The 26358-nt window shown below is 31.1% G+C and overlaps 2 protein-coding genes across 2 annotated transcripts; one reads left to right on the forward strand and one right to left on the reverse strand.

Moving 5' to 3' along the window:
- Positions 1-1875: 1875 nt before the first annotated feature.
- Positions 1876-8405, forward strand: LOC148284770 (uncharacterized). The gene is made up of 2 exons (XM_088235012.1): positions 1876-2792; positions 6031-8405. The coding sequence occupies exons 1-2, from the start codon at positions 2022-2024 to the stop codon at positions 6457-6459; spliced, it is 1200 nt and encodes a 399-aa protein (XP_088091138.1). The 5' UTR covers positions 1876-2021; the 3' UTR covers positions 6460-8405.
- A 12830-nt stretch (positions 8406-21235) lies between these two features.
- On the reverse strand, positions 21236-24234 carry LOC148284771 (uncharacterized). The gene is made up of 2 exons (XM_088235082.1): positions 23455-24234; positions 21236-21664 (listed from the first exon to the last, which is right to left on the reverse strand). Exons 1-2 carry the CDS (start codon positions 24232-24234, stop codon positions 21236-21238), a joined length of 1209 nt encoding a protein of 402 aa, XP_088091208.1.
- Between the last annotated feature and the right edge of the window lie 2124 nt (positions 24235-26358).

Genomic DNA, 26358 nt, shown 5'->3' on the forward strand with positions numbered 1-26358 from the left:
ACACACTGTGTAACCTTTACCATTTTGCCTATTAAAACAGCCAGTGACAAGTCATAAGCCCTGTAAATACCTAGACTTCCATATGCCTTCTCAACAATGTTTTTCCTCTCTATTAAAATAATTTTATCTGTCTATCACCTTCATTAATTATTTTTTAGAATAATATTTAAACATTTTAATTAACTTTTTTCTTGAAGCCGGCAGACATAGAAAAGGTGGTTTATGTACAAATATTTAATAGCATTTAGTATTTATTTATAAGTTTGCGTTAATTTTTTTTATATAACATGTTATCAATTAGGTTCTCATCATATCCATTATTATTAACAATCTGCTTTATTGTAAACAGTTCTTTTTTAAAATTATTACCAGCTAGTGAAACATTAATGAACCTATGTACGAGTATCATGGAATGGAATGCGGAATGTCTATGGGTTATTAGATGATTTGAGGAATTACGAGTAATTGTCTGTAGACGAAGGTTCACGGCTGATATCGTTAATGACATGATAAAAACTTAAGCTTTAAATAAGTAAATAAAAAAGTAAACGTAAATAAATTAATAAATAATATTAGATATTTGTATATAACCACTTACCGACTTTTCTATGTCTACCTTATAATGTTTCTTTGATCAATAATCAAACAAACTTCCAATAAAGTCCTTAAAACGATTTCTCACTGTAATAATCACCCTATTAAACCTATTAAGCTTACCCCCTTCCTCCATTCCCTCTACTTTTTTCATTAATTCTCAAACAAAATAATAATTTCACAACTTGATCAGTGCATGTTTGTCCTAATCAGTGTATGTGCTTATTAAAACGAATATCGTGTTGGTTTTATATTTTTGTGCAACAACTATGGTGAAGGTGTATAGTGGGTTTTGCATGTTGGTTTAATTCGTGTCCTGACAAAGAGACGGGTGCGTCTTGAAATCGGTAGACAAAGAAAAGTCGGTAAGTGGTTAAATACAAATATTTAATAATATTTATTAAAGTGTTTGACCACACAGTTAATGCTTTAAATATAAATATATATATTTTATTTTTTTCCCTCTTGTTTCCGTTATTCATTGCTTTGCTTATGCATACAAAGCTTTTTTCCCCGGTATCTATATTTTGTAAAATAGTTATTTTTTACAGGTCTGAGTCAATTCCTTCATTATTTTTCTTTCATCATTGTAACTATGGCCTTTAGAAAATCAATGTATTTTTCGGCAGTAGCTTCATTTTTTATTACTATTGTGCGCACATTTGTATGCAGTTTAACCTCTCGGCGTCAAACATAGGACAATCGTGTAATATATGGAGGACGTCCTGAGAGCTGCGTCCATTGCAATGGCAGCAATCTTTACATCTTTTTTTTAAATCTATGAAGATATTTTCGAAATGCACCATGACCTGAAAGGATTTGAGTCAGCTCGTAAGTCCGCCCAAAAGTATCCAATATCTCGGCATCTTTTAAATTTTGAAAAACAATTTCGTTATTTTGCCTGTATCACTTGATGAATATCTTTTGTTACAAGTATCGTATGATGTTTCTTGCACTATTTTTTTAATGTATAATATGGAAATATGGTCATAAGTAGGGAGAGTTCTCATTTTGGAAGCTTTTTTTGCTAATTCATCCCCTCGCTCATTTTTCATGTTGCCATCGTGCGCTTTACTTCATGTTATTGCAAAAAAACAAGCTTTAAATATTAATAGTATATAGATTATATAGAACAAAGCATATAGATTACTCTCAGACAACATGTTATTCAGGAAATAAAGGAGAACTTAGTTTAAAAAAACCCTGTACTTTAATTGAAATTAATCGTTTCAATTACTTTAAATATGACAGTTTTAATAAATAATTTAAGTGGACGGTTGCTTGCAAAATTTTATTGAAACACTCAACTGATAATAGTTTTTACTTAATATACGAGCGCGTCGACAGTTTAACGTAGTTCGATTAGAATACTGTGCCTCTACGGATAGTCAGCTGATTGATAAATAAACAGTACTTACTAAGACACAATGGAAATTAATAGTGAAATAAGAAAAGTGATAGAAAATGTTGCGAAGGAAGCAAAAATTGATAAATACGAAATAAATATTAATGAAAATAAGTTTACTGGAGATAACTATATGGGAGATATATCTCGGTTTACAATAACACCAAAAAATAGTAAAAAAAAACCGATAACATTAATCACCAAAATTGCACCGACTAGCCAAGCGTGCAGAGACATGGCTCCAGTCCATGACTTTTTCAAAAACGAAATATTTATTTATGAAAAAATTATTCCAGAATTCGAAAAGTATCAAGAAGACAACTGTGTTCCAAGTGACGAAAGGCTAACGTTCGCCAAATTATATAAAGGAATTAAAGACAGCAACAAAGAAATGCTAATAATGAGGGATTTATCAGATTTTGGTTTTATATTACATAACAAAAAAAATCCCTTGAATTATGAGCACTCTACTCTTATAATTAAAACCTTGGCAAGGCTTCACGCTACGTCTTTTGCAATGAAAGAAAAAAATCCAAATCTATTCTCTAAGCTTACAACGAACAATATTTCTAATTCGATGAATTATGGCGATAGTATTTTGAAGGTATTTACCGGCTTGGTGCAAAAGGTGATAGATGTAATTAACAACCCTGATACTAAACGCAAAGTGGCGATGTTCTTGGCAGACATAAATGAGAAAATATATGTGGTCTTAGATGCGAGCCTGACAGATCCCTATAATGTGATATGTCATGGAGATTGTTGGAATAATAACATCTTATTCAGATATGAGGTAAAATATAAATGCGTTTTTTAATTTAATAAAATTGAAAAACGTTTTAAGTTGGTCCAAATTTCTAACTCGAAGACTGAATTTCACTCCATTGAAAGTATTAAATATTACAACACATATGAAAAACATTTTGGAGGAGGTAATATGGATGTTGCGAGTTAAAAATGAACAGATGGAAGAATTGTTTAAATACGAATGTTTGAACATGTTAGAACGCAAATGTTACTCAGTGTGTAAGATGGCCCTTTAAACCAGCCAATGCCATGTCATAAGCCCTGTAAATGTCTAGACTTCCATATTCTCTCCCCTTAAATGTTTTCAATCTCTGTTGAAATATGCTGTTATCAAAAATTTCTTCTCAATATATATTAATGATTCAAAAAGATTCAGAAAAATAAATATTAGTCATGAAAATCATTAAACGTGTTAGAAAATACGATTATGACGTCATTTCATGGTAGTTTCATTGAGCCGATAATGATTTTAAATAATCCGTAATAATTTGGTAATCCAAGGGTGTAAAGATATGTTGTTTTTAACATATCGTCGTTGCACATCAAATATGGGCCATGTGACCCGGAGCACATTCTGAGAAAATCGATAAAAACGATTAAAAAAAAAAACTAAACCGAAAATAACAATTCTGTGTATGAACGAAGTAGGAAAAATACAGTGTTTTTCAATAAAGTGATATATTTATTTAAAATATTAATTACTTTATGCCAAAAAGTCGCATTTTGATAATTTTCTCAGAATGTGCTCCGAGTTACATGGCCCATATTTGATATGCAACGACGATATACTAAAGTAACGTATTACGTTATTTTTATTATTTATAAACAACACATATGAACATTGCAAATTTTATTAATAATCTGCCTCTCATCTATCCAGAAATTCTGACTCATGATTATAAAATTAAATTTTTACTGAAAGTTCTTTTTTTTTTTTTAAGATTCTGTAATATGCTTAATATAAACTGTAAATTATTAATTTTATAAATGCAACACCAGAGCAGGTCGAAATTCTCCATTTGAAAGAGCAATCAGTATTTTTACAAAATACGAGAAGATTGAGATTGAGATTGAATAGGAGTATCATATATTAAATCATGTAAATGAATGCCTCGACACGGGTTGTGCCCAGTGAGGTATTCATATTTAAAAAAAAAGTTTTATGTAAAACGTGAAATAATAAATAAATAAATAAATTTACGATTTGGACTTCTTCAACGACTAAACCCTCTGCTTCGAACAGAAGGTGAGACTCATTAAAATAATAATAACTTTTATTATAGCCTTATTTCATATTTTTATCTTCAACAAATCTACTCCCAGTGAGGAAAATCACGAGTAAAAAAACCTAAATTCTTTTTTAACAAAAGTCAAAAACTTATTAAAAACAGCAAGTGAAACTTAAGTGTGCACATAAATTTATTTTATTCTTCATTTATTATTTTATACATATTTTTCTTTTTTTCCATGGTAACAAGAGTTTTTATATGTTTATGGAATTTAATAGATAAGATTATGTATATATATTAGAACTTAACTATAAGCACCTGCTGATAAACTGCACTTTATGCAGTTCAGTAGGACTTGATAATTTATATGTTAATTTTTGTGTGATTTTGAAAATTAAAAAGAAAAATTAAAAAAAATAAACTTTGTACTTACCTTTTATAAATTAAAAAAAAATGTAATGTAACCCGCAGACAAGTTTTGGCTTTGCGGGAACAAAAATACAATTATGTATGTTACTTATTTGTTGAAATAAATAAAACTTAAAAAAAAAAGTAACTCACAACATACTACAATTCCATACACTTTATTCCACATATCACACTCCACGCACCAAACTTCAAGCTCACAAAGCGACAACAGCACTAACGCAAATCAAATTATGTATACAATGTACCCATCCGTATTACATATTTCAATCTTTATTAGTAATTTTTTACTTATAAAGTTTGTATGTAGTTGAATGTTTTTTTTCTACATATATCGTTTATTTATTTGTGGACGGAGTTTTCACCATTTACATAACATGTTCTAAAAAGAGTGTTTATAAAATAATAATACTAAAATATATGAGATATTACACACACATACCGATATGAACAAGAATTCGCAAATTTTATGCTTAGTTATTTTAGACTAAACCATCACTAATAAAATAACCAACTGCATTATACAAATCATAACAATTCTAAGCAGATCTATTAAAGTTTATATCCTTTTGCCAATAATATACTTGTAACTTTGTTTTTGAAATTAGACAGTTATAAAATACCTATATCAGAATAACAGGCATATTCTTTGCCGGTGTTTTGTGTTCTATGAATCTGTGAACTGTATTGAGCTACCGTTGAAGTATTTTGACTATAAAATATAACACATGTTCAGCTCAACCTAGACGGTACATAGAACGAAAACCAGTTCAATAAATCAGGTGTATCAAGCATTGATTTTGTTATTTTATATGGTCATTAGATCGGTTGATGCTCTACGTTTGTACAATTGAGTTAATTTAAGAGATAAAAAAAAATAAATTTTTTTAGATCTTTAGGAATACTTATTTTAATATGAATGTATCTAAGAAATATATTTTGAATTCTTTCAAAAGAATCCGAGTAAGTAATTTAATACGGTAACCATATTGGTGAATTATAATCTGATTGGCTTCTAACTAGAGATGTGAACATATATTTAAATGTATGTGTATTTTAAAATTCTTTTCGGTTCTTAGTACAAATGCCTATAGTTTTAGGGATTTGTTAGATAATTTAGTAATCTGCTATTTAAAAATGAATTTTGAATAAAAAAAAAACACTCAGATCGCTCATGGTAGAAACATCAGTTATTTAACTGTGATTCATCATATAATTGAATACAATGGGATTTTTCATTTTAGAGAATCTTATAGCTTGACACTAACTTATATTGAGCTGCGGTTTATTTTGTTCACATCAGATGTGTAATCTATAATTAATTGAATGTTTATATAAAAATCCATGACGTTTTATTTTATAACCTGTGGATTGGTTAAAATAAAAAAAATAAGGAAAAACATAGCTCTGTGTGCACAGCAATAATTATAAATATAGTATGATTTAATAATTCAGTTGGGGAAATCCAACAATTACAATCTCCAATCTTTAAAATAAATTATGAGAAAACAATATCGGTAATGACCATTTGTAAAGACACACATTTTTTAATTCCTATTTTCTTTTCAGGACCAAAAACCCGCAAACGCTGTTTTGATTGACTGGCAATTAGTTAGACTGGCTTCTCCTGTTACAGACTTATCTTATTTTATGTGCATGTCGATGGATCCTGACATCATAGCTTCGAATTTCGAGGATATCCTGGATCTATACTTTTCGACTCTGGAAGCGGCAATAGCACGAATGGGTGGTGACCCAACAAAATGCTACCCGAGGCAGATATTTCAGGAACATATTAGTAAAGTAACGGCATTCGGCCTTTTGATGGCCGTTTGCGGAATTCCTTTTGTGTTGATTGAACCAGACAAAGCCAGAAACATGGAAGATACAGCAAATGATTTAAATAATGGTTTAGGTATTCAAACTGTTATTGACAACATAGGAATTGATCGATTAAATGGATTGTTTGACGCTTTTGCAAAATACGATTTTATTTGATTATTTACTACAAATTAAGAACACTGCCTATTTTGATTTTGGCGTCAAATGAACATTTTAAATATTTCAATGATCAGTTATTTCCACAAGAGAAAGAAATGCATTTGTCGACTTGAGTAATTTAACTAAAGAGAACATTATTTCTCCAGTACAATAAACTTTTTTGGCACTGACACTTTAAGCACTAACCTCCATACATACATTTTATTTTTCCGAGTTCCGTTTTTCAAGCTTCAAGCGTATGTCGGTAGATTATTAACTCCGATAGAAATATTAATATTTTTTTTCTAAAATAAGTTTGCCGATGCAATAAGTGATTAAAATAACTACACAGCACAAATCACACTTACAATTAACAAAAGTAATGGCTGAAAGTGATAAATTACGTGAAATTTCAAATATTTTCGAAAAGAGAATGTCAAGTTTTGAGGATAAACTTCTGCAAGCCAAAACTGAAGTCTCCGGAAAATCTAGTGCTGGTAATGTGTCAGTGATAGATAAAATATTAAATGACTTTAAAAGCTTCCGAATGAAGATGTTGGAAACGTTGAGCTCACTCCGAGCGAGAGTCGACAGTCTGGAGCTGCGCGTGGATGTTTTGGAGGCAGCCGCCAGAAACAACGTTCTGCTGCTTCACGGGGCCGATGAACAGGATTCATCTCCGATTGATGTGATTAAAAAAGTCTTATTGGACATCGGATGCACACCAAAAACTATCGCGGCCGTCGAATTCGCACACAGAGTCGGTAAGAAATCTAATAATGGGGATCGACCGAGACCTATTCTAATACATTTCTCAGATGTCGGGACAAAAAGACATGTGTGGGTTCTGAAAAGGAAATTGAAAGGTACAAAATTTCTTTTAACCGAATATCTCACACCGCTGAGACACAAAATATTTTCAGAAGCACGTAAGAGTTTTAGGCCTGATTCTTGTTGGACAAGAGACGGTAAAGTTATTATTCACATGCCAGATGGATCCTTCAAGAATATATGTACCATGGAACAGCTTCAACTAGCGGCAGAATCTTGCAAAACCACTGCCACTACTCAAGATTACTCCCGTAGCACAGGATCTTCAAACAGCAAGAAAAGAGATCTTCGACCTAGAACGGTTGCTAAATAAATGGAATTTAATCACATATTTGCTTTTAAACTTATTAATCATGTTCATTTACTTGTTTTAAAACTTCACTGTAATCGCTGTTATTTCTTTTTATATTATGGTAAACGAGATGCGACTTAATGTTAGGTTATGTTTAGCTTACTTCTTTGTATACCCACTGTATCTGTAGCTGTAGTTTGTATACCTAGATATTACATGTATAAATAGAAATTCAAAATTCTATGTTCTAGTACCATAGACCATAATCTATTACCATAGACTACTTTGTTCTGGTTTAGTGTCGATAATAAGAACATCAATTTGATCACTGATTGGTTACTCACTGCGCATACTCTATACATAATATTGTCACTGATTGGCCACATAATAGTAAATATATATCTAAATAACATATACCATGTCGCTTGCAAAATGTAAACAAGCAAGTAGGTGTCAAAATAGTGTCAATTAAATATCCTTTTGAATGTAAAAATTAGTAATTACTTATGACTATAGACTTACATTTCACGTCATATTAAATCTCTTCTTTACGTATTTTTCTTTATAATTTTTTTTTTCTTACAATAAATTTTATACGATACTTACAAAATAGTTACAATAATATTATTTTGCAATTATTAAGTTTACTGTTAATTTAATAAACTTTTCAAACTAAGTTCCAGGAATTTTAATTATCAGTGCGTAATATTGACTTATTATACTATACCTAGCGAACATAACTCCGCTAACCAAGTCATTTCAATTGATAAACCTACATAATATTGTCTCTATTAGGTTATTTTTCCTTGTTAATAACAAATATACGCTATGGGTTTTGAAAGAACGTTTTATTAAAAGATCTGTTCTTTGTATTTTATAATATTTTCTTTTATTTATTCATTTATGTAAGCTAAAACTTGTTTTTTTTTATTTTTTTATTTCGTTTTTCTCTTTCTTATGACTATAAGTAAGAGATAGAAGTTGTTTATTATTTATATTCCACTTTTTCGTTTCATGCATTTTCTATAATCTTTATTTATTAACAGCAATTCACATTTAAAATGATATTTTAATGTTGTTGTTACTTCCATACATTTTTTATAATCTTTATTTATTATACTAACAGCAATTCACATTTGAAATGATCTTTTGATGTTGTTGTTACTTCTACAATATTAAAGTCAGTTTCCTTTATGTTTATTTAATCAGTTTATTTCTTTTGTGTTCTTTAAAACCTTGTGTTTTAGTAATATATATTTATTTCTGTTTTAATATCTTAAACATATACTCGTATATTGCTATTGCCTTAGGTTTTCTTTGTATTTTTTAAAAATATATTTTTTATCGTGAACTCTTTATTGTAACTCTTTATTGTAATCTTCCAACTGACGCATAAAAAGAAGTGCTGTGTTGTTAAAACACATTGAATTATTTTATATTTATATACTTTGTAACCTAATTAACTTAGTTGTAGCTACTTACTTAAGTTCGTGCTATTATTCAATGTCCTCCACGTCTTCCTGTGAATCTTTCCACTCTATTACCGAATCCCTCCCTGAAACTTCTCTCTCCTCCTATCACTCTGATGTTACTGAATCAGACACAGAGGAAGTGTCTGGTCTCCATGATATACTCTTGAATAACTTTTCATGCTATCCTAAAGACTTTCATGTATGTCATATAAACGCTCAAAGTATACCAGCTCATTACTCCGATTTTCTATCAACATTTGCGGATTTGTTAACACATGCCATTCTGGTCAGCGAAACATGGCTAAAACCATCACTACCATCAACTTTGTATCCTTTACATGGATATCGACTTATCCGCAATGATCGAACTAATCGAAGGGGCGGTGGAGTATGTATATATCTGCGTGAAGAAATAAATTATTCACTTGTAAAACAATCTGAAACCAGTGGTGGCCATCCTGAATATCTGTTTTTAAAGATTAATTTCAAATACCATGATATGATGATTGGTGTGGTATATTGTCCCCCTGATATTAACTATTTTTCTGAGATGGAAACATTGCTGGAAAGCACGGTAGGTGATTTTCACTCAGTTATTCTTATGGGTGACTTTAATACTTGTCTTTTAAAACAAGACTCCAGATGCCAACGTTTGAGAGATATTATAAGTTCAGTCAACCTATCTTTGCTACCTTTAGATCCTACTCATCACACTCAAGTTTCTCATACTCTTTTAGATCTTATTATAACTTCCATGCCTGACAAAGTCTCTAATTATGGACAGTTGACCGCTTCCGGATTTTCTCATCATGAATTATTATTTATTAACTTCAAGATCAAATGTCTCAAAAGACTTCCTGTCACATTTCTTGCCAGAAACTTTAGAAGCGTTAATAAGGAATCACTTGAACTTGATGCCATGAGTTTAAACTGGTCAGTTATTAATAATCTAGAGACCATTGATGAAAAAGTTGAAACTTTCAACAGAATGATTACTGGTCTGTTTGACATTCATGCTCCTATGAGATCTGTAAAACTTAAATATCCACCTACCCCTTGGCTTACCAGTGACATTATTCAACTAATGGCGAAACGTGACAAAGCAAAGTCTAAACTTAAGTCAAATGCTTCATCTCAAAAATGGGAAGCCTTCAGAGTCCTGCGAAATCGTTGCAACCAATTGTGTAGAAATGCCAGAAGGAAATATATCCTCACAAACTTAAATCAAAACTCTACTAGTAAATCCTGGTCGTTTTTAAAATCTCTTGGCGCCGGTAAACCTAAGATAACATTATCTTCAACTGTCAAACTAGACGATCTTAATACTCACTTTGCTACACCTCCACTAATACTGGATGTCAGCACTAAATCCGACACTCTCCGACGTTTAAGTATGGCAGCTTCTTACAATTATCCACCGTTTTTATTTTCTTCCGTTCAAGAAACTGATATTCAACGTATTTTACTTTCTATAAAAACAAAATCTATGGGCAGTGATCAGCTGAGTATGAGATTGATACACTTTATTTTTCCGATTATCTTACCGGTTATTACTCATATTATAAACTTTTCTTTAAATACTGGAGATTTTCCTGAAGCTTGGAAAAAAGCATTTATTATACCACTTCCCAAAATTTCTTTACCAGTTTCTGTCAAAGATTACAGACCTATATCTATTCTTCCAATTTTTTCCAAAGTCATTGAACGAGTTGTATATAATCAGCTAAATAATTATCTATTGTCAAATAATCTTCTTGATCCCAATCAATCAGGTTTTCGTGCGGGCCATAGTACAACTACCGCTTTAATCAAGGTAACAGATGACATTAGATACGCAATGAATAACAAAATGATAACCTTGATAACATTACTCGACTTCAGTAGCGCTTTCAACTCTGTGGATTTCGATCTTTTGTTGGCTAGACTTAAAACACTAAATATGACACAACCGGTTATAAAATGGTTCGGATCGTATTTACGAGCTAGACAACAGTGCATCAAAACACCAGATCATCAATCGGAATGGGTCGATATTGCCGCTGGAGTACCTCAAGGTGGAGTTTTATCACCATTACTATTTTCCCTGTTTATTAATCCGATTGCAGATTGTCTCAATTGTTCATATCATCTCTATGCAGATGATTTACAATTATATCTTCATTGCAGACCTGAAAACACCAGCAAAACAATAGAATCGATGTCTAAAACACTAAATTGCGTGTCAACATGGACAAAAGAGTATGGTTTACTAATAAACCCGTCTAAAACACAAATTATGTTTGCAGGTAGTCAAAGATTGCTTAGTAAGCTAGACATACCTTCACTTAATCCTCTTATTGTCAATGGTACCAATATTCAGTACAGGAAATCCGTAAAAAATCTAGGAGTACTAATGGATGAACATCTCTGCTGGCGAGCTCATACTAATGAATTAAGCCGAAAAATATTTTTCAGTCTACACTCACTTAGAAGGTTGCAAAAATTCTTACCCATTAGTACTAAATGCACTCTTGTACAAGCATTACTACTACCCATTCTAGATTACGCTGATGTTTCCATGACTGATTTAAGCTGTGAGCAACTCGATAAACTTGAACGACTTCAGAATACATGCATAAGGTACATTTTTGGTCTTAGGAAATATGACCACATTTCTGATTATCGTAGGCAACTGAAATGGCTCAAAATTAGACAGCGGAGAGACTATCACTCCCTCTCACTTCTGTTCAATGTACTTCATAGTCCTAACGCTCCTATATACCTGTGTGAAAAATTTCAACGCTTATCAGTTCATGGTTTACCTCTTCGTTCTCATTCTCAAGGCACTCTCTTAATACCCATACACAATTCCTCTTTCTTCTCTAACTCATATAGTGTCCATGCGGCTCGACTGTGGAATCATCTCCCACCCACCATCAAAGATGTTACTACATTATCTCTGTTTAAATCACGTCTGAAGAAACATCTCCTTTCTCTTCCTTAATCTCTCCTCCTTTCCTTTTTCCTCTTTCCGCTTTTTTCCTTTTTCCCATTGAGTAATAGTTTTGATTTAAGGTAATTTATAAACAAATACGTTTATTTCTATTTTTATATATTTTCCACTTTTTAATCTTTTTTTTTTTTTTTTTTCTATTGAATATGTTCTGTAACTTGAATTATAAAAATAAAACTTTTATTTTATTGGTTGGTTGGAAGAAATTGCCATTTGGCAATAAGCCCGCCAATGTACAAATAACATTATGTACAAAAAGTTAAATAAATAAATAAATAAAAATTTTAATGTCATTGTAGTATTTGATTTGTATTTTAATACAAGCATTACATCTCTTTATTTGTATTTAATTATGAATATATACTAGATGTATTTTTATTTAATGTTTGTCTTTTGTATTTATGTGCAATTTATTATTATTTTTAGTCGTATTCATTAATTTAATATCTTCAAGTAAAAAAATATGTAACAAAAAAGTCGAACATGAACACAGAAAATTCCCAACTATTCGAGATTTGAAATAATAAACCTCTGTACATTGCAAAAACATTGAAATAAATCAAATAAATAAATTTAAAACAAAAATCATGTTTTAATCATAAAAATAAAATGTTTATTTTTGTTCACTATCCGAACTGCTACCAAATAAACTGCTAGAGTTTAAAGGTTATTTTGATGTAATGATAAATATTGTAAGAACATGTTTATTTTCTGCAAACGCTATATGAATGAAAAGATTTTCTATAAATATTCCACTATCTTATCAATGAGGCTACAATCTTGTTCATGAATATTATTATTCCAATTAAATCAGTATAAATTCATTCTACAATCTTTGAATTATTTGTTTACTAAAGTGTAAAAACACTCAGATGTAATAACAATATTGTAGCACCGGGCTTCGCAAACTATGCTTCGTGGAACATCAGTGTTTCACGGAACCTGAAGAGATGTTTTGTAGAAAATTGGAGTAGTTCTATACGAAAACAACTCTTTCGCAATATTTTTCCAGAACAAGCTAGAACGATTCCTGATTCGGAATTCATTTTCCGTGAATGGTAAAGTGAGCTTAAGTGCAAGGGAGTATAAAAATCTAATTGAATTTGTCAGTAACTGATTTGAAACAAAAATACAAAGATTAAATGATATCGGATCTCGTTTGTTAGAAAAGTACAGCAATGGGTCAAAACAAGAAATACTTTAAAATTTACTTCCGTATTCCACAACATATTTATGTGATGTGGGATTTTCTAATTTAGCCACAACAAAGTTAAGGAACAGAACCAGGCTCGATGCCACACCAGATATATTATGAGGGTATGAGAAGCAAACTTAGAAATCTCCACTGCAGGAGTAACTTTTTTTTATGGGAGTTGCATTATTTTTTACCTTGCTTATAATATACAAGGTTTATGTTTCAAAAAAGGATTTTTCTGCTATTATATTACTTTGTTTTAGCTAGGCTGTTGGGATCAGGAAGGATATTCTAATGTGGACAAATCAGGTACTTCTTAGCATTTGCTCATGTAGAGAGGAAACCACTTAAAACTCTTCAGGAGAAACCGGCCTATTGACTACTGTCAACTGGCCTTCCGTTCCATTAGAAGAGTGTTCGGCATTTTGTTCCCTATTTTGGTTTATTTTACCAATTGCCTGCACTATATTCATCATGTATCATACTACCTCTCGTGTGAGTTATTTGTTACCTATCACCGTTGGGATGTCGCAAAGGCTTTCACCTAGGATTCTGCATTACGCCTCTAGCTGTTGCCTTTGAAAGCGGAAAAAAGGGCAATGCATCAACAGGTGAGGGACATCTTGAGGAGTTTCATCGTCGCATGGGAACCTGTCGATCTCGGAGAGCTTGAAACAATGCAGGTAGCTCATGAACTCACCATGACCCGTGATAATCTGGGTGAGATCGTATCCAGCTTTCTGCATTCTCCTGAAATCATAGACATGAAAAATTGTAGGGAAAAACATTTTAGTAATACTAACGGTAGGTTCACTCAAATAACGATCGTTCCAGAGTTGAAAAGTCCTGCTTCTTATTTTCCTTTTGGCAAAGCTGAGCAGGAAATCAGTGAAATCAGGGGCTGTCTTTTTGAGCGTAGCCTTCCAGCCTTTTCGTTGCCAAGGATTCCGCAGTGTCCTCTTTTTCAGCCGATGTACACGTCTTGGTGTCTGCATAGTAGCTCTGAAGGAGTAACTGTGATATTTGCGAAAAAAATGTTGTGAGATTTCTAATTATTCTTCACCAACTCAATGGAGAATGCTGCAAGTTTGCGGTGTCAAGTATAATTGAAATCTATTTTTGCTAGATTTAGAGACTGTTTTGAAATACGCTTTTATTTAGGTAGGAAGGTTTATGTTTTGTTTATTTTTGCATCAATAACTAATTATCCGTATTTGGGGAAGATTTCTAAGTAAGCTTCTAAAACCCTTATATGTAAGAATTCAAGTCACCAAGTGCCTGATATCAAAAAAAATTGCGATTCAAGAACTAAAAATCATCAATTATATTTTCTATTTTTGTTTTTACTATTATGAATAATCTAACCTTAAAAAGAAATGAGTGTTCAGATAAAATTTTTCAAAATCTCGAAGTGTTTTGTTTTGAAAAAAATGTAACGACCATTTTCTGAAAATGGTGTCCATCACAAAAAGAGCATTTTTCAATTTGCAGAAAACATCCACAAAACTAGAAGAATCTTATGGTGCTTTAAGAATCAATAAAACTGGTTGAATACATAATTATATTTTTGTTTGTAGTCATCATTTCATCATCATTCCCTTTCCGCACCTAATGGTGCATAAGGCACTGCTTTGGTACACCAGTCGAAGCGTATTTGGATCATTTTTATTAGATGAAGGTAAGATGATCACTCTTACGCTTCAGGTACCAGTCCCGGTACTATGCAATATTCTAGTGTGAAAACACCCTTTGAAATAAATATTTAATATCAACCATGTCGGGAATCGAACCCGAGACCCCTTGTATGGAAGGCTAACGCGCTGACCATTACACCACGAGGCCGACAAAAGTACAAAAAAAGTATTGTTTATAGTACGAAAAAACTAATATATTAATTGTTTATCATTTGTCAAAGTCAAAATTATTCCAGCTGTTGTGTAAATTTGATTATTCACTCTTTTTATAAAACTGCTATTATCTCAGTTTCACTTTTCTATGGCTGGCTGCTTTCTAAATAACTTCGTTTAATGTATTTTCTCTGTCAAAGCACACGAAAAATACAGTTCTGTGTGTGAAATAGAACCAAAACCATGGACGAGTTCTTTTGACTCGTTGGCTGTTCTCAGATAATAATGCTGACTTAGGTTATTGAAAGAATTAAGTTTGCATCGTTGCGTATAAGTCAAAATATTTGTCTACCATTTTAGAGGTTCTGGTTTCTAATCCAGGTGAAAAAAAAGGTAAAGTACTGATTTTAAAAGTATTATGACTAACAATATTTTATTGTTTTTTGACTGGCACCGGAAGCGCAACACTGATCACTTTACCTTAATATAACACATGATCGAATGACGCTGCATTTTGTTTACAAATGCAGTGCCCTATGCACCTCTGTGGCGGAAAGGGGGAAAGTGATGATGATTGAATATTTTGATGGACTGTTACATCAAGTGACTCAATAACTTCCCTTTTCCTGTAACAGATGATCGATATGCGCAGCATTTACTTTACCAATTAGGTTCCCTATGCACATCAGGTACAGAAAGGGGTTTGACGGTGATGTTTTAAGAAGTTTTATAAATAGTTATCTGAAATTTTTTGAGTTCGAACAAGACGTCTAGTATTTCCATAGAATGTGACATTTTCAATTTCAATACCACTAACTCATTTCGCATAGAATCCCATACGATATACCAAAGGCCCATGGGATGGTCAAACCTTTCAACTTCAAGGAAGCGTGAAGAAAATGTTTTGGCGGGAACTGATCAAACCGCTTTCGAATTTTGAATAGTTTGTGACAAGCTTTTGTCTCTATGTTGGATACAACTCAAAAGCTTTCCTGGGAAAATCTCAGTGAGCGATGTAGCATTTCAAAGGTTTGTTGGTAACTACCACTAACCGCTTTAATGATTATTATAAGTTTTTTGCTTATTTCAGTCAAATGAATAGCACTCACATCAATAAAGGTTTCATCTTAAATAAACAAATAAAATAAAATAAACAAATTAACGTCAGACGTCAGTCCTCATAATGTAGACAAGAGTTGGTTTGTTTTTTAATTTTGCGTAATGGAAAACTTTAATGTAAATATACGTAACAAATTAATACAAAAATGTATTAAGTAGTTATATTGTATGTTTAATTTTTTTATCTGAATAACTTGAAAAATCAAATAACAAATCTCTGTATCTTTACAAACACGACCATATTCCCTTCTCAATTTTTTTCTCTATTTCTGGTGTAATATATTACAATATTTTAGTTTTGATAACTCCCTAATGTTGAGATTAAGATTTTCTTTACAAATATTTGTAAATAATATAATTAAATATCTTTGATTAAACAAACTATTCTAAGCAAAAGTATAAACGTTGATAAAAGGTTTTCAGAAATTGTGGAGAAAAATAATTCAGCCAGATGAATCTTACTAATAGCAATAAGTGTTTCAGCTCTTTTGCATCGAAAAAGTAAAAAAGTTAAGGTATTGAAGAAATATGGAAGTTTAAACAAAGGGAAAACGAGGATAAATATGAATTAATCATACTTAAATAAATATTTAAATGTACAAACATTAGAAAATAGAAGGAAACTGAATGGTTTGTTATTTTTATTTAAAATGTGAAATTCAATATTTGATTGTTCCGAACTGTTGCAACTAATAAACTTGCGAGTTCCGGGCTGGGTTACCCAATTTAATAAACTATTTTATGTAAATGTATCTAAAACAAACTAGTTGCTCACTCGCCAATAAGGAGAATTCATGCGTTTGCAAATTAAATTAAATTAAATTTTAAATTCTTTTTTTTTTTGCACCACAACAAGCCAGGAGGCTCAATTACAGTGGTAAATTACATCACAGAACACCCAGGCTTGAGAAAAATCACGTTGAATTATTTTTGTGTTCACTGAGAATTGAACCCAGAATCTTCCGTGTCTTGACCACTACACTACAGAACCCACCAATAAAGAGTACGCAAATGAATACGCAAATTATGTAGATCTATTAAATATAACAATTTTGAATTTAAAAATATAGTGTATGAATTTACTATTCTCAAATGGAAATATCTAAATAATACTATGTTGATTTCAATTGTGTACCATTTATTGACTAAAATCTGTATTCTAAACAAGTATTTTTCTTACTTCTTCTAACTTTTAGATTATTTTAATATAACTTATACGAAAAAATGCACTTCTGTTCTCTCCACTGCAATAAATGTATGTATTAGTATAATTTTTTTTTTTTTTACTCTTCTCAATTGATTTTTACTTTTTGCTACTTTTGCGTTAAATGCATTTCTGTGTTCATATTAAAAAATGCATTTCTCTTTTTTCAACTGCAATATATGTATGTATTATATGTTTAATATACTAGCAGTTTTATCTCTGACGTTCTGAGCAGTTATTTAGTTTTTCTATTTGGGTTTTCGTATTTTTCTTTTCTCTCTATCTATCCTCGTCTCTTTTGTATACACAATAAAATTGGTGTGACACACGTTTTGTAAATCTGAATCATGTTTCCAATAATCAAGTGTTCATCGTACCATACGACATTTCTTAGGCATACAGATGTTTACTTACTGAGATGGATATGTTCTCATCATCAATATGGCTGCATCATCTGCGTGGCATGTGATATTAACGACCTTATTTCCCTTAGAATATTCATCACTTTCTTCATTTCTGAAACTGTTTTTTTATATATTTATTATGCTTGTGTAAGAAAGGGTTTTTGGCGTATGTACTGTTGTGCTATATGTAGTTATAAAGGTGCTAAACTTATATTTTTCTTTGTTGTTCTCAATATGTGTTTTGTTTTTAATGTTAATATTATTTATGTCCCGAATTGAGTTGTTGTAACTCCTGGGAATGTAATTCATTGTATTATGCTTGTTAATTATTTTGTATTATATGATTTATAATTAAAATAAAAAATATTAAAAAATATTTACTACTAATATGTAAAGATGATTTTTAATCCAGTTAGTTAAATCGACAATATACTAAGCTCATACAAATATTTGTAGAAAAAGCTGAATTTAATTGGCTGCTTAGCCGGCCAGTGACAGGTTATAAGCCTTGTTAATGCCAAGACTTCCATATTCCCTTCTTTAAGATGAATTTATTCTCGGTTATGATTTCAATAGTAATTGTTGTGTTTGAAATTTTTGATGTTTTTTGTGCTCTTGCTTTTTTTTATCTATTATCTACTCCTCAGATTGACCTCACCTGTATCAGATACTAACTACGTCATGTGCATATCGATGGCTCCAAACGTTTAGAATCACACCTCTAAGACCTCCTTGGACTGTACCATTTGACTTTTTCTGAAAATATCTATCCAAAGATCTAGAAAAAGGCTATCCAAAAAGATTTTTAAACAACACGTAGATAAGTTACTTTTATTTGGATTCATGGTAGCAGCCAATAACACTCAGAAATCCAGAAGATGCTGTGAGTTTGGAAAATATTACCAATAGTAATAATAAAGAGAAAACTTCTCCGATATATGATGCAGCTGTTGAAAGTTCAACTTATCTTATTTGCGTTCTAGTAAAATTAAATATTTTGGTTCCATAGATTGAGATTTTTTACTAACAATTCTAGGTGGGATTGCATTTTAATTAAAATAATAAAAATACTTACATAGTTTAATTTCACTTTTATTTCTTAGTGGCACGATTGGATTGTGAACAGCATCGACCAGTCTAATAAAAACGCCCGGTAAAAATTACAAAATGTTTCATTTCAAATAAATACAAAATGTTCTTCCGCAAAGTAAATGCTGAAAAAATAAATAATATAAACTCGTTTAGTTACTTTCGACATTTAAAAACATTTTTTTACTAGATTAAATAAAAATGTATCTAAAATTAGTATTGATCATTAAGAAAAATTAATAAAGTATGCCTTGATATTTAAAAAAAAAATAATGATTTGTACATTATCAGTGCCAAAATACTGATAAAAATCACTATCAAAATTTAAATTTTGAATTTACTCCCTCTTAACACATATTTTTTATTTTAATTACCGTTAATTTTACGATTTTTAATGCAAACACAGAGTGATATTATATCCTCTCTGCCTACCCCTACAAGGAAACTGCGTGATGGTTTGTTTATTTGTTGTTTAAGTATTTATGTGTGGTGTGAAGACTTGGGAATCATTTTCATAATTTTGTTATTATTTTTTACTAACACATTTACAACACAATGCACACAAAAGACATACCCATTCCAGTCCTCGACAAAGCACATACATTTTTAGCTATTCTTTTTCCGCTTAAGGTGCTAGACTTTGGAATGAGCTAACTTTTCATATAAAAAATGCACCTTCAAGAAACGCATGAAACTTTACTATATATCCACAGAATCCTGAACTCCCTGTATTTTACCGTTTTTTTTATATATTTATAATTTTATTCCTTTTCTTTCCTTGGTTCCTCTTTCTCTCTCCTTTCATATTTATTATCTGATTCCACATTTACCGTGCTTCAATATGTACAACACAATGTACTTTTTTAAAGTAAATATATTCAAGCCTTATCTCTCAATTAAAAAAACAGCTGTTATTTTGAACTGATTAGGTTTTTTTCTGAATATATCATTTTGATATATTTCGTTTTTTAGTACAAATCTTTGATCAACTCTTCTGTTGGCTGGAATATATTGTTTCTAGCAATAAGTCGGCTAAAGTACTTATTCCTTGTACTTTGAGTTTAAAAAAAAAAAATAAATGGAAAGAAGAGATAAACTGATGACGTCGTTGAACTTGTAGGACATGGGTGGAAACATAATGCGCAGGACAGACATGGAACACATTGTAAGACGCTTGTTTAAACGGGCAGATAACCAAAAAAAAATACAAAACTATAATATTAGTTGACATGGCTCACCAAACTAATTTAAGTGTCTTGTCGGTTGTTTTGTCATAACGCGAAGTAAACTTTGCAACAAATAACATTTCAATAATGGTTATATATAATAACTTAATAATTTAAAAAAAAAACATAAATACATGTAATATTCCAATGTGATCTCGTCAGGTTCAAAAGCTAAATCAGAACGATTTTCTCAAGTACTGGAATCAAATAAAATGATTCGTTTCGACAAACCCAAGGCATGTTTAACAAAATGGACCATAGATTTTCATCCTTTCCGGAGATTTAAGGTTCCAATACAAGAAGTTTGTCTCCCAAACAAAGGCTTTTGTTAATGGAATAAAAGACTTAATAGAACATTTCTCAATTTATTTTAAAGCTCTCAATAATAACAACTTTTGTAACTATTTATTCCCGAACCAGTTGTTACATTGTTTTTAGTTAAAAAAACAACTAATTGCAATATTTACGTACAGAAAAGAATACTTTCACAATAATAATCTTATTTACATTTAGTTACAGTACAGATAAAATAATTGTAACACATGTCAGTAAAAAAAGTTTCATGTGCAAATTGAGGAATTTTTCGAAAAGTATTAGACAGACATTTCAAAAAGAATGTTAAAAAAAAAATTATTACATGCATTTTCCGTCATTTGTAAATTTTGCAATGTAGTCATAATTAAAACGTTTTTATCATGTTTAATATCAATGAAAAAATATTGATTAGTGTGATGTCTTAAATAAATTTTAAATTTTAATATCAGTAAATTTTTTACTCATACTTTTTATGTGTTTAATTTTTTTATTTATTTCATATGGATTTTAGTGATTTGCTAATGTCATAACATTATTTTCGCATGGTTGTGTAATGTTTGGCGCATTCGCTTACCCCAATTCGATCCTTGGCAGAGTGGATGTGAAATATTTATTTTAAAAGTGGTTTTACCCATCTAGGTTTCATAGTACCTTAGCTGGCATCTGAAGCGTAAGACTGACCACCTTAACTTCTACGTAACGGAAATTATCAAAAAAGGCAGCAATTCTACTACAAATTTTATGCACCACTTAGGAAAATGATGAACATTGAAAAAAACTTTTGGTGGTTTCTGACATGAAAAACATTTTATATCATTTCAAATTTAGCAAAAATATCTACAAGTTTGTTCAGACGATCGGCTGCTCTTCTTCCGATTACAATTTTGGCTTCTAATCCCTCTTCCATATCTTTTGCTGATTCTTCTAAACTTCTAGCATCTTCTTTTTCGCTGAGCGCCATAGGAACAAGTCCCACAGACATAATCACACCAAATAAAAAGTATTTTTTGGAATGTTCTTTAAACACGTTCTTCGGGTAGCATTTTTCTGGATCGCACCCCAATTTGGATACGGCCAAAGTAAATGTGGCATAGTACAGGTCCAACAAATCTTGGAGGCGTGACTCAATAGTATTCAGATCGACTGACATACACATCAGATAAGCTAGATCTGTTATTGGAGAGGCTATTCTTGAAATTTGCCAATCAATAAATATTATTTTTGAAGGTTTTCCATTCTAAAAATAATAAAAATAATTATTACTGCTGACAAAACAATGCGCATTTTTATACTCTTCGCCATTTCACTGTTATGTTTTTTTTACGTTTATTTATTCATAAGGTTATGAAATTTGGCTGATATAAGCTGAAACTAAATTCGAATCCCAATGAAGGAATTAAGAATATGATTAACGAAAAAAGTAATGTATCTAATAAATTGAAAAACACTTAGGTTCTCATAGAGGTTCCAATCCATTGTCAAGACTTAACGATAATACACCTAAAGAATCTACAAAGTTTAAGATTTCTATTCGAATATAACAGAAAATTAAATACAATTATATCAACATATCACACCAGACATAAAAAAAACATTTTAAAGAAGAGAAAATATAAAATGTTCTTCATGGCTGTTGTAATATGTTTATATTAACAGCCCCCGGTGCTTGTCTACAAAAAATTGGACTAACTCAAAACATTGTTACAATTATGCCACCCAATTACACTTATTTTACGTTACATAACCTAACTAAGAGTAACGATAAAAATAATAATCTCCATAATTAAGATTAAGATAAAATATATATTACAACTATATTCAAATAATTTAAATTCATTTAGTTCTGTCAGTATGCACTTATTTTGAAACATAATAATTTATTATAATTTATTTTGATTTTTAGTAATAGTAATTTATTTTTGACCGCAACATATTGGATCCCTTTGTCAACTTTTCTTGCCATTACATGAAAGCAAAAAATATTGTGAATGTTTGCGTTTTTAAAATAAATCAATAAATGTTATTAAAAAATAAGTTACGTTACGTAAATTAGACAGCGGAGAGACTATCATTCCTGCTCACTTCTGTTTACTGTTCTTTAGAGTTCTTACGCTCCTACATGCCTCAGTGAAAGATTTCAAGATTTCATGATTTACCTTTTTGTTCTAATTCTTAAAGCACCGTCATAATACCCATACACAACTCCTTTTTCTTCTCTAAATCATATAGTGTTCATGCGGTTTGACTCCTTGACTGTAGTATCATCTCCCATTAACTATCAAATATGTTATTAAAGTATCTCTGTTTAAATCTGGAGATCTATAACTTGAGCGTTTTATTTTTTATTGAATATGTTTTGCAACTTTAATTATATAAAATAAACTTTTATAAAATTGATGGTTGAAAGAAAAACTAATACCTTTATGTACCGAATTCTCATCAGACCGGTCATTGTACATAGTGCTGGGTTATAATCAAAAGAAGAAAAAACATAGTATTATTATTTTAAAGGAAAATATTAAGGAAGATAATCGGTGCTGCAACCAAAACGGAGTGTGGAGGAGACGGTTTAATCATGAATTAGAGGCACTGTATGGCAAACCTAGTATTGCACATTGCACAGAATGAATGATAATCTTACCCCAAAGTTCATCTACCTTACTTTATTTTGAGATATTAAAAAAAAAAAAAATCTGTTCTCAATCTCTGGTTTAATTTTATAAGTAAGTATAAAAGTAAACACAATATGCAACCTCAAAATGGACAACATGATGGAGAGTAGAAGACAAGATTCGCTTTGGAATTGGACGATGTTTCCAGTAGTTATACTGACAGTAAAACACTAGTTTTTTAATTTTTTGTTGTAGATTCATGTGCTACCTTTTAAGTAAACTGTTAAATGGCATAAACAGTTAATTTTAAATAAAAACTGTACCAAAATAGGTAAAATGGCATTTTTTTAAATAACTAAAAAATGTTTTTTACCAGTATGTTTGTGCAATAACAAAATAATTAAAACCACTCTACCTCATATTTAAATAGAATGTTGTTGTTCCAACAATCTCCATGACAAATAACGTTATACGGCTCACTCAAACTTGCATTTAACATTTTGTATAGATTATCTACTAATTTAGATTCTAACGCTTCAATTTTCAACACATTAACCGGATCCTTTAAGACTTGAATAACTTTTTTGGTCATATCAGAAATCATTTTCACCACGGTTTCTCCATAATTCATTGTCTTGGAAATAAATTGAGAGGTTAGATCAGAATATAAGGCCGGGTGGTTTTCGCGTAAAGCGAATGAACTTGCGTGAACTCTCGCAAGATTTTTCATGAGAAGAGCCGAGTGTTCAAAATCAAAAGGAGTTGTTTTTGGGTTTAAAGTGAAACCAAAATCAGATAAATCTCTCATTATGATGATTTCTTTAAATTCCTCTGTAATTCCTTGATAATATTTAGCGAATGTGATTCTTTGGTCAGTTGGGATGTTACTGTTTTCTTGAAGTTTCTCGAACGCTGGAACAATTTTTTCATAAAAGAATACTTCTCTCTTGTAGAATTCGGTTACTGGAGCGAACCCTCTACAAGCTGTCCCAGACGGTGCTTTTTTAAGCAGCAGAGTAACTGATTTTGTCGTGTTGTTTCTCACTGGCGTTATTTTAACTCTAGATATTTCTCCCAAGTAATTATCTCCCGTGAACGGCTCTTCTTTAACGGTTATTTCGTATTTTTCGAAAAGACAATCTTTTGCTACGCTTTCGACCACCGATATAACTTCACTACGTAACACGATGGCCATCACAATTAATTGTCGATTGAAGGAAGTTACGATGTAAAGTGTGTGCATGTTAATAAATATCAATCTTATAAAGAAAATGATCTAACATAATCACGTGCTAATGAAACACGTGCTTCCTCTATTACTGTCCTCGCAATTTAGTTAAATATATTCATTTAATTTTTATTACATGCTTATTTATTTTATCCATTTATAAGGAGTATGTAGACTTTAACGTTCATAATGTTACATGATTTATCGCAGCGGTAGGCAAACTAATTAGTAAAAAGAGCCAAAGTCAAGCAGTTAAAAAATTAAGATATATTTTGAGAGCGACATTTCTATTCGTTTTAAAACCTATCTTTTTGAGAGCCAACGTACCTTATTATGTAGCAAAAAATTGTTTTTTTTTAATTGGCCATGATAAAGAGCTGCAATAAATTGACAATCTTGATCATCCAAAATTTATTCTGGAAATGTCTGCGTTAAAACACTTCCTGCTGATTGACGCAATAGTAAATAAGTGTCGCGTTTAAGTATGTCCAAATGCTTGCAGACTGGCTGAATTTCCTCCCTAGAGAGTTATTCATATTTAAATTTGGAAAAAAAAAAATAGAAGATTGTTTTCAGGCGTTGCCTAGTAGGTGATTTGGTTCAGCCGGATGAATCTTACCCATGTGATAAAGGTTTCAGCTCTTTTACTTCACAAAAGTCAACAGATGGAAGAGTTGAGGTAATGTGGATGTTCAAAAATGGGCAGAATGGTGAATGTTACACAGTGTGTAAAGTGGGCACATAAACCAGCCAATGACAGGTCATAAGCCCTGTAGTTGCCTAGACTTCTATATTCCCTTCTCAAAAATGTTCTCTCTCTCTGTTGAAATAAATTTAAGCATCGCGTGATTAATTTTCTGCTTCAAAATAGAGCAAAAAAACAATCTGTTCTTACTCCAGCTATACTTTTTGCCCAATCTAATGAAATTGAAACAATTTAAACGGGTTTAAAATACGTTTCTCCTTGCACTTAATTACAGAATTAAATGCATGGACAAACCTCATTTTATTAATTCTAGAGTACGCTGATGTTTCCATGATTGATTTAAGCTGTAAGCAACTCGATAAACTTGAACGACTTCAAATTACGTGCAGAAGGTATATTTTTGGACTTAGGAAATATGACCACATTTCTGATTATCGTAGGCAACTGAAATGGCTCAAAATAAGACAGCAAAGAGACTTTCACTCCCTCTCACTTCTGTTCAATGTACTTCATTGACCTAATTCTCCTTTATACCTCTGCGGAAAACTTCAATGCTTACTTATTTAATACCCATCCACAATTCTTCTGTTTTCTCCAACTCATATAGTGTCCATGCGGCTCGACTCTGGAATCATCTCCTATCCACCATCAAAGATGTTACTACAGTATCTTTGTTTAAATCACGTCTAAAGAAACATCTTTCTCTTTCTTAATCTCTCCTCTTCCCTTTTTCTTATTTTTTCCTTTTTCCCATTGACTAACGGTATTAATTTAAGATAATTTTTCATAAAAACATTTATTTCTATTTTTTTATACGTATCTTTTGCTTTTTTTCCCCCTATTAAATATGTTTTTAACTTGACTTAAAAAAATAAAACTTTTATTTTTTTGGTTGGTTGGAAAAAATTACCATTTGGCAATAAGCCCGTCAAAGTACAATTAATAATGTGTACAAAAAGTTTAATAAAAAAAAAAGAAAATTTATCCGCTCAGCGTTTATTATGTCACTGTATCCCTTCACTCTCATGCTGGGAAATAAGAATAAGATGAAAATAAACTGACGACGTGTATTTGATTGATCACAAATTGACAATACTGCAGTGATGATTACAATGAAAGCTTTTAAAGTTTCTTTGTTTTGTTATTTTCACGGTTAAATTGTCAAGATGCATGAAATTTTAAAAAAATGACAGTGAATATCCAAAATTGCAGAAGACACAAGTCTTTACAAACATGGCGCATAATGTGACAATCCATCGAAGTCGCTTCCCTGGGATGGTTTTGATAAGGTGCCTCCCTTTTTCGATTCTACTGAGAACCACGTCATTTGTGATGTCATCTTTTTAAGAAATTCCTAATATTCTTCTGTAGTACCATATGTTAAA

Source organism: Micrasema longulum, unplaced genomic scaffold (genome assembly GCF_059751315.1).
Source record: "Micrasema longulum isolate JH-2025_06_02 unplaced genomic scaffold, ASM5975131v1 h1tg000091l, whole genome shotgun sequence".
Lineage (NCBI taxonomy): Eukaryota > Metazoa > Arthropoda > Insecta > Trichoptera > Brachycentridae > Micrasema > Micrasema longulum.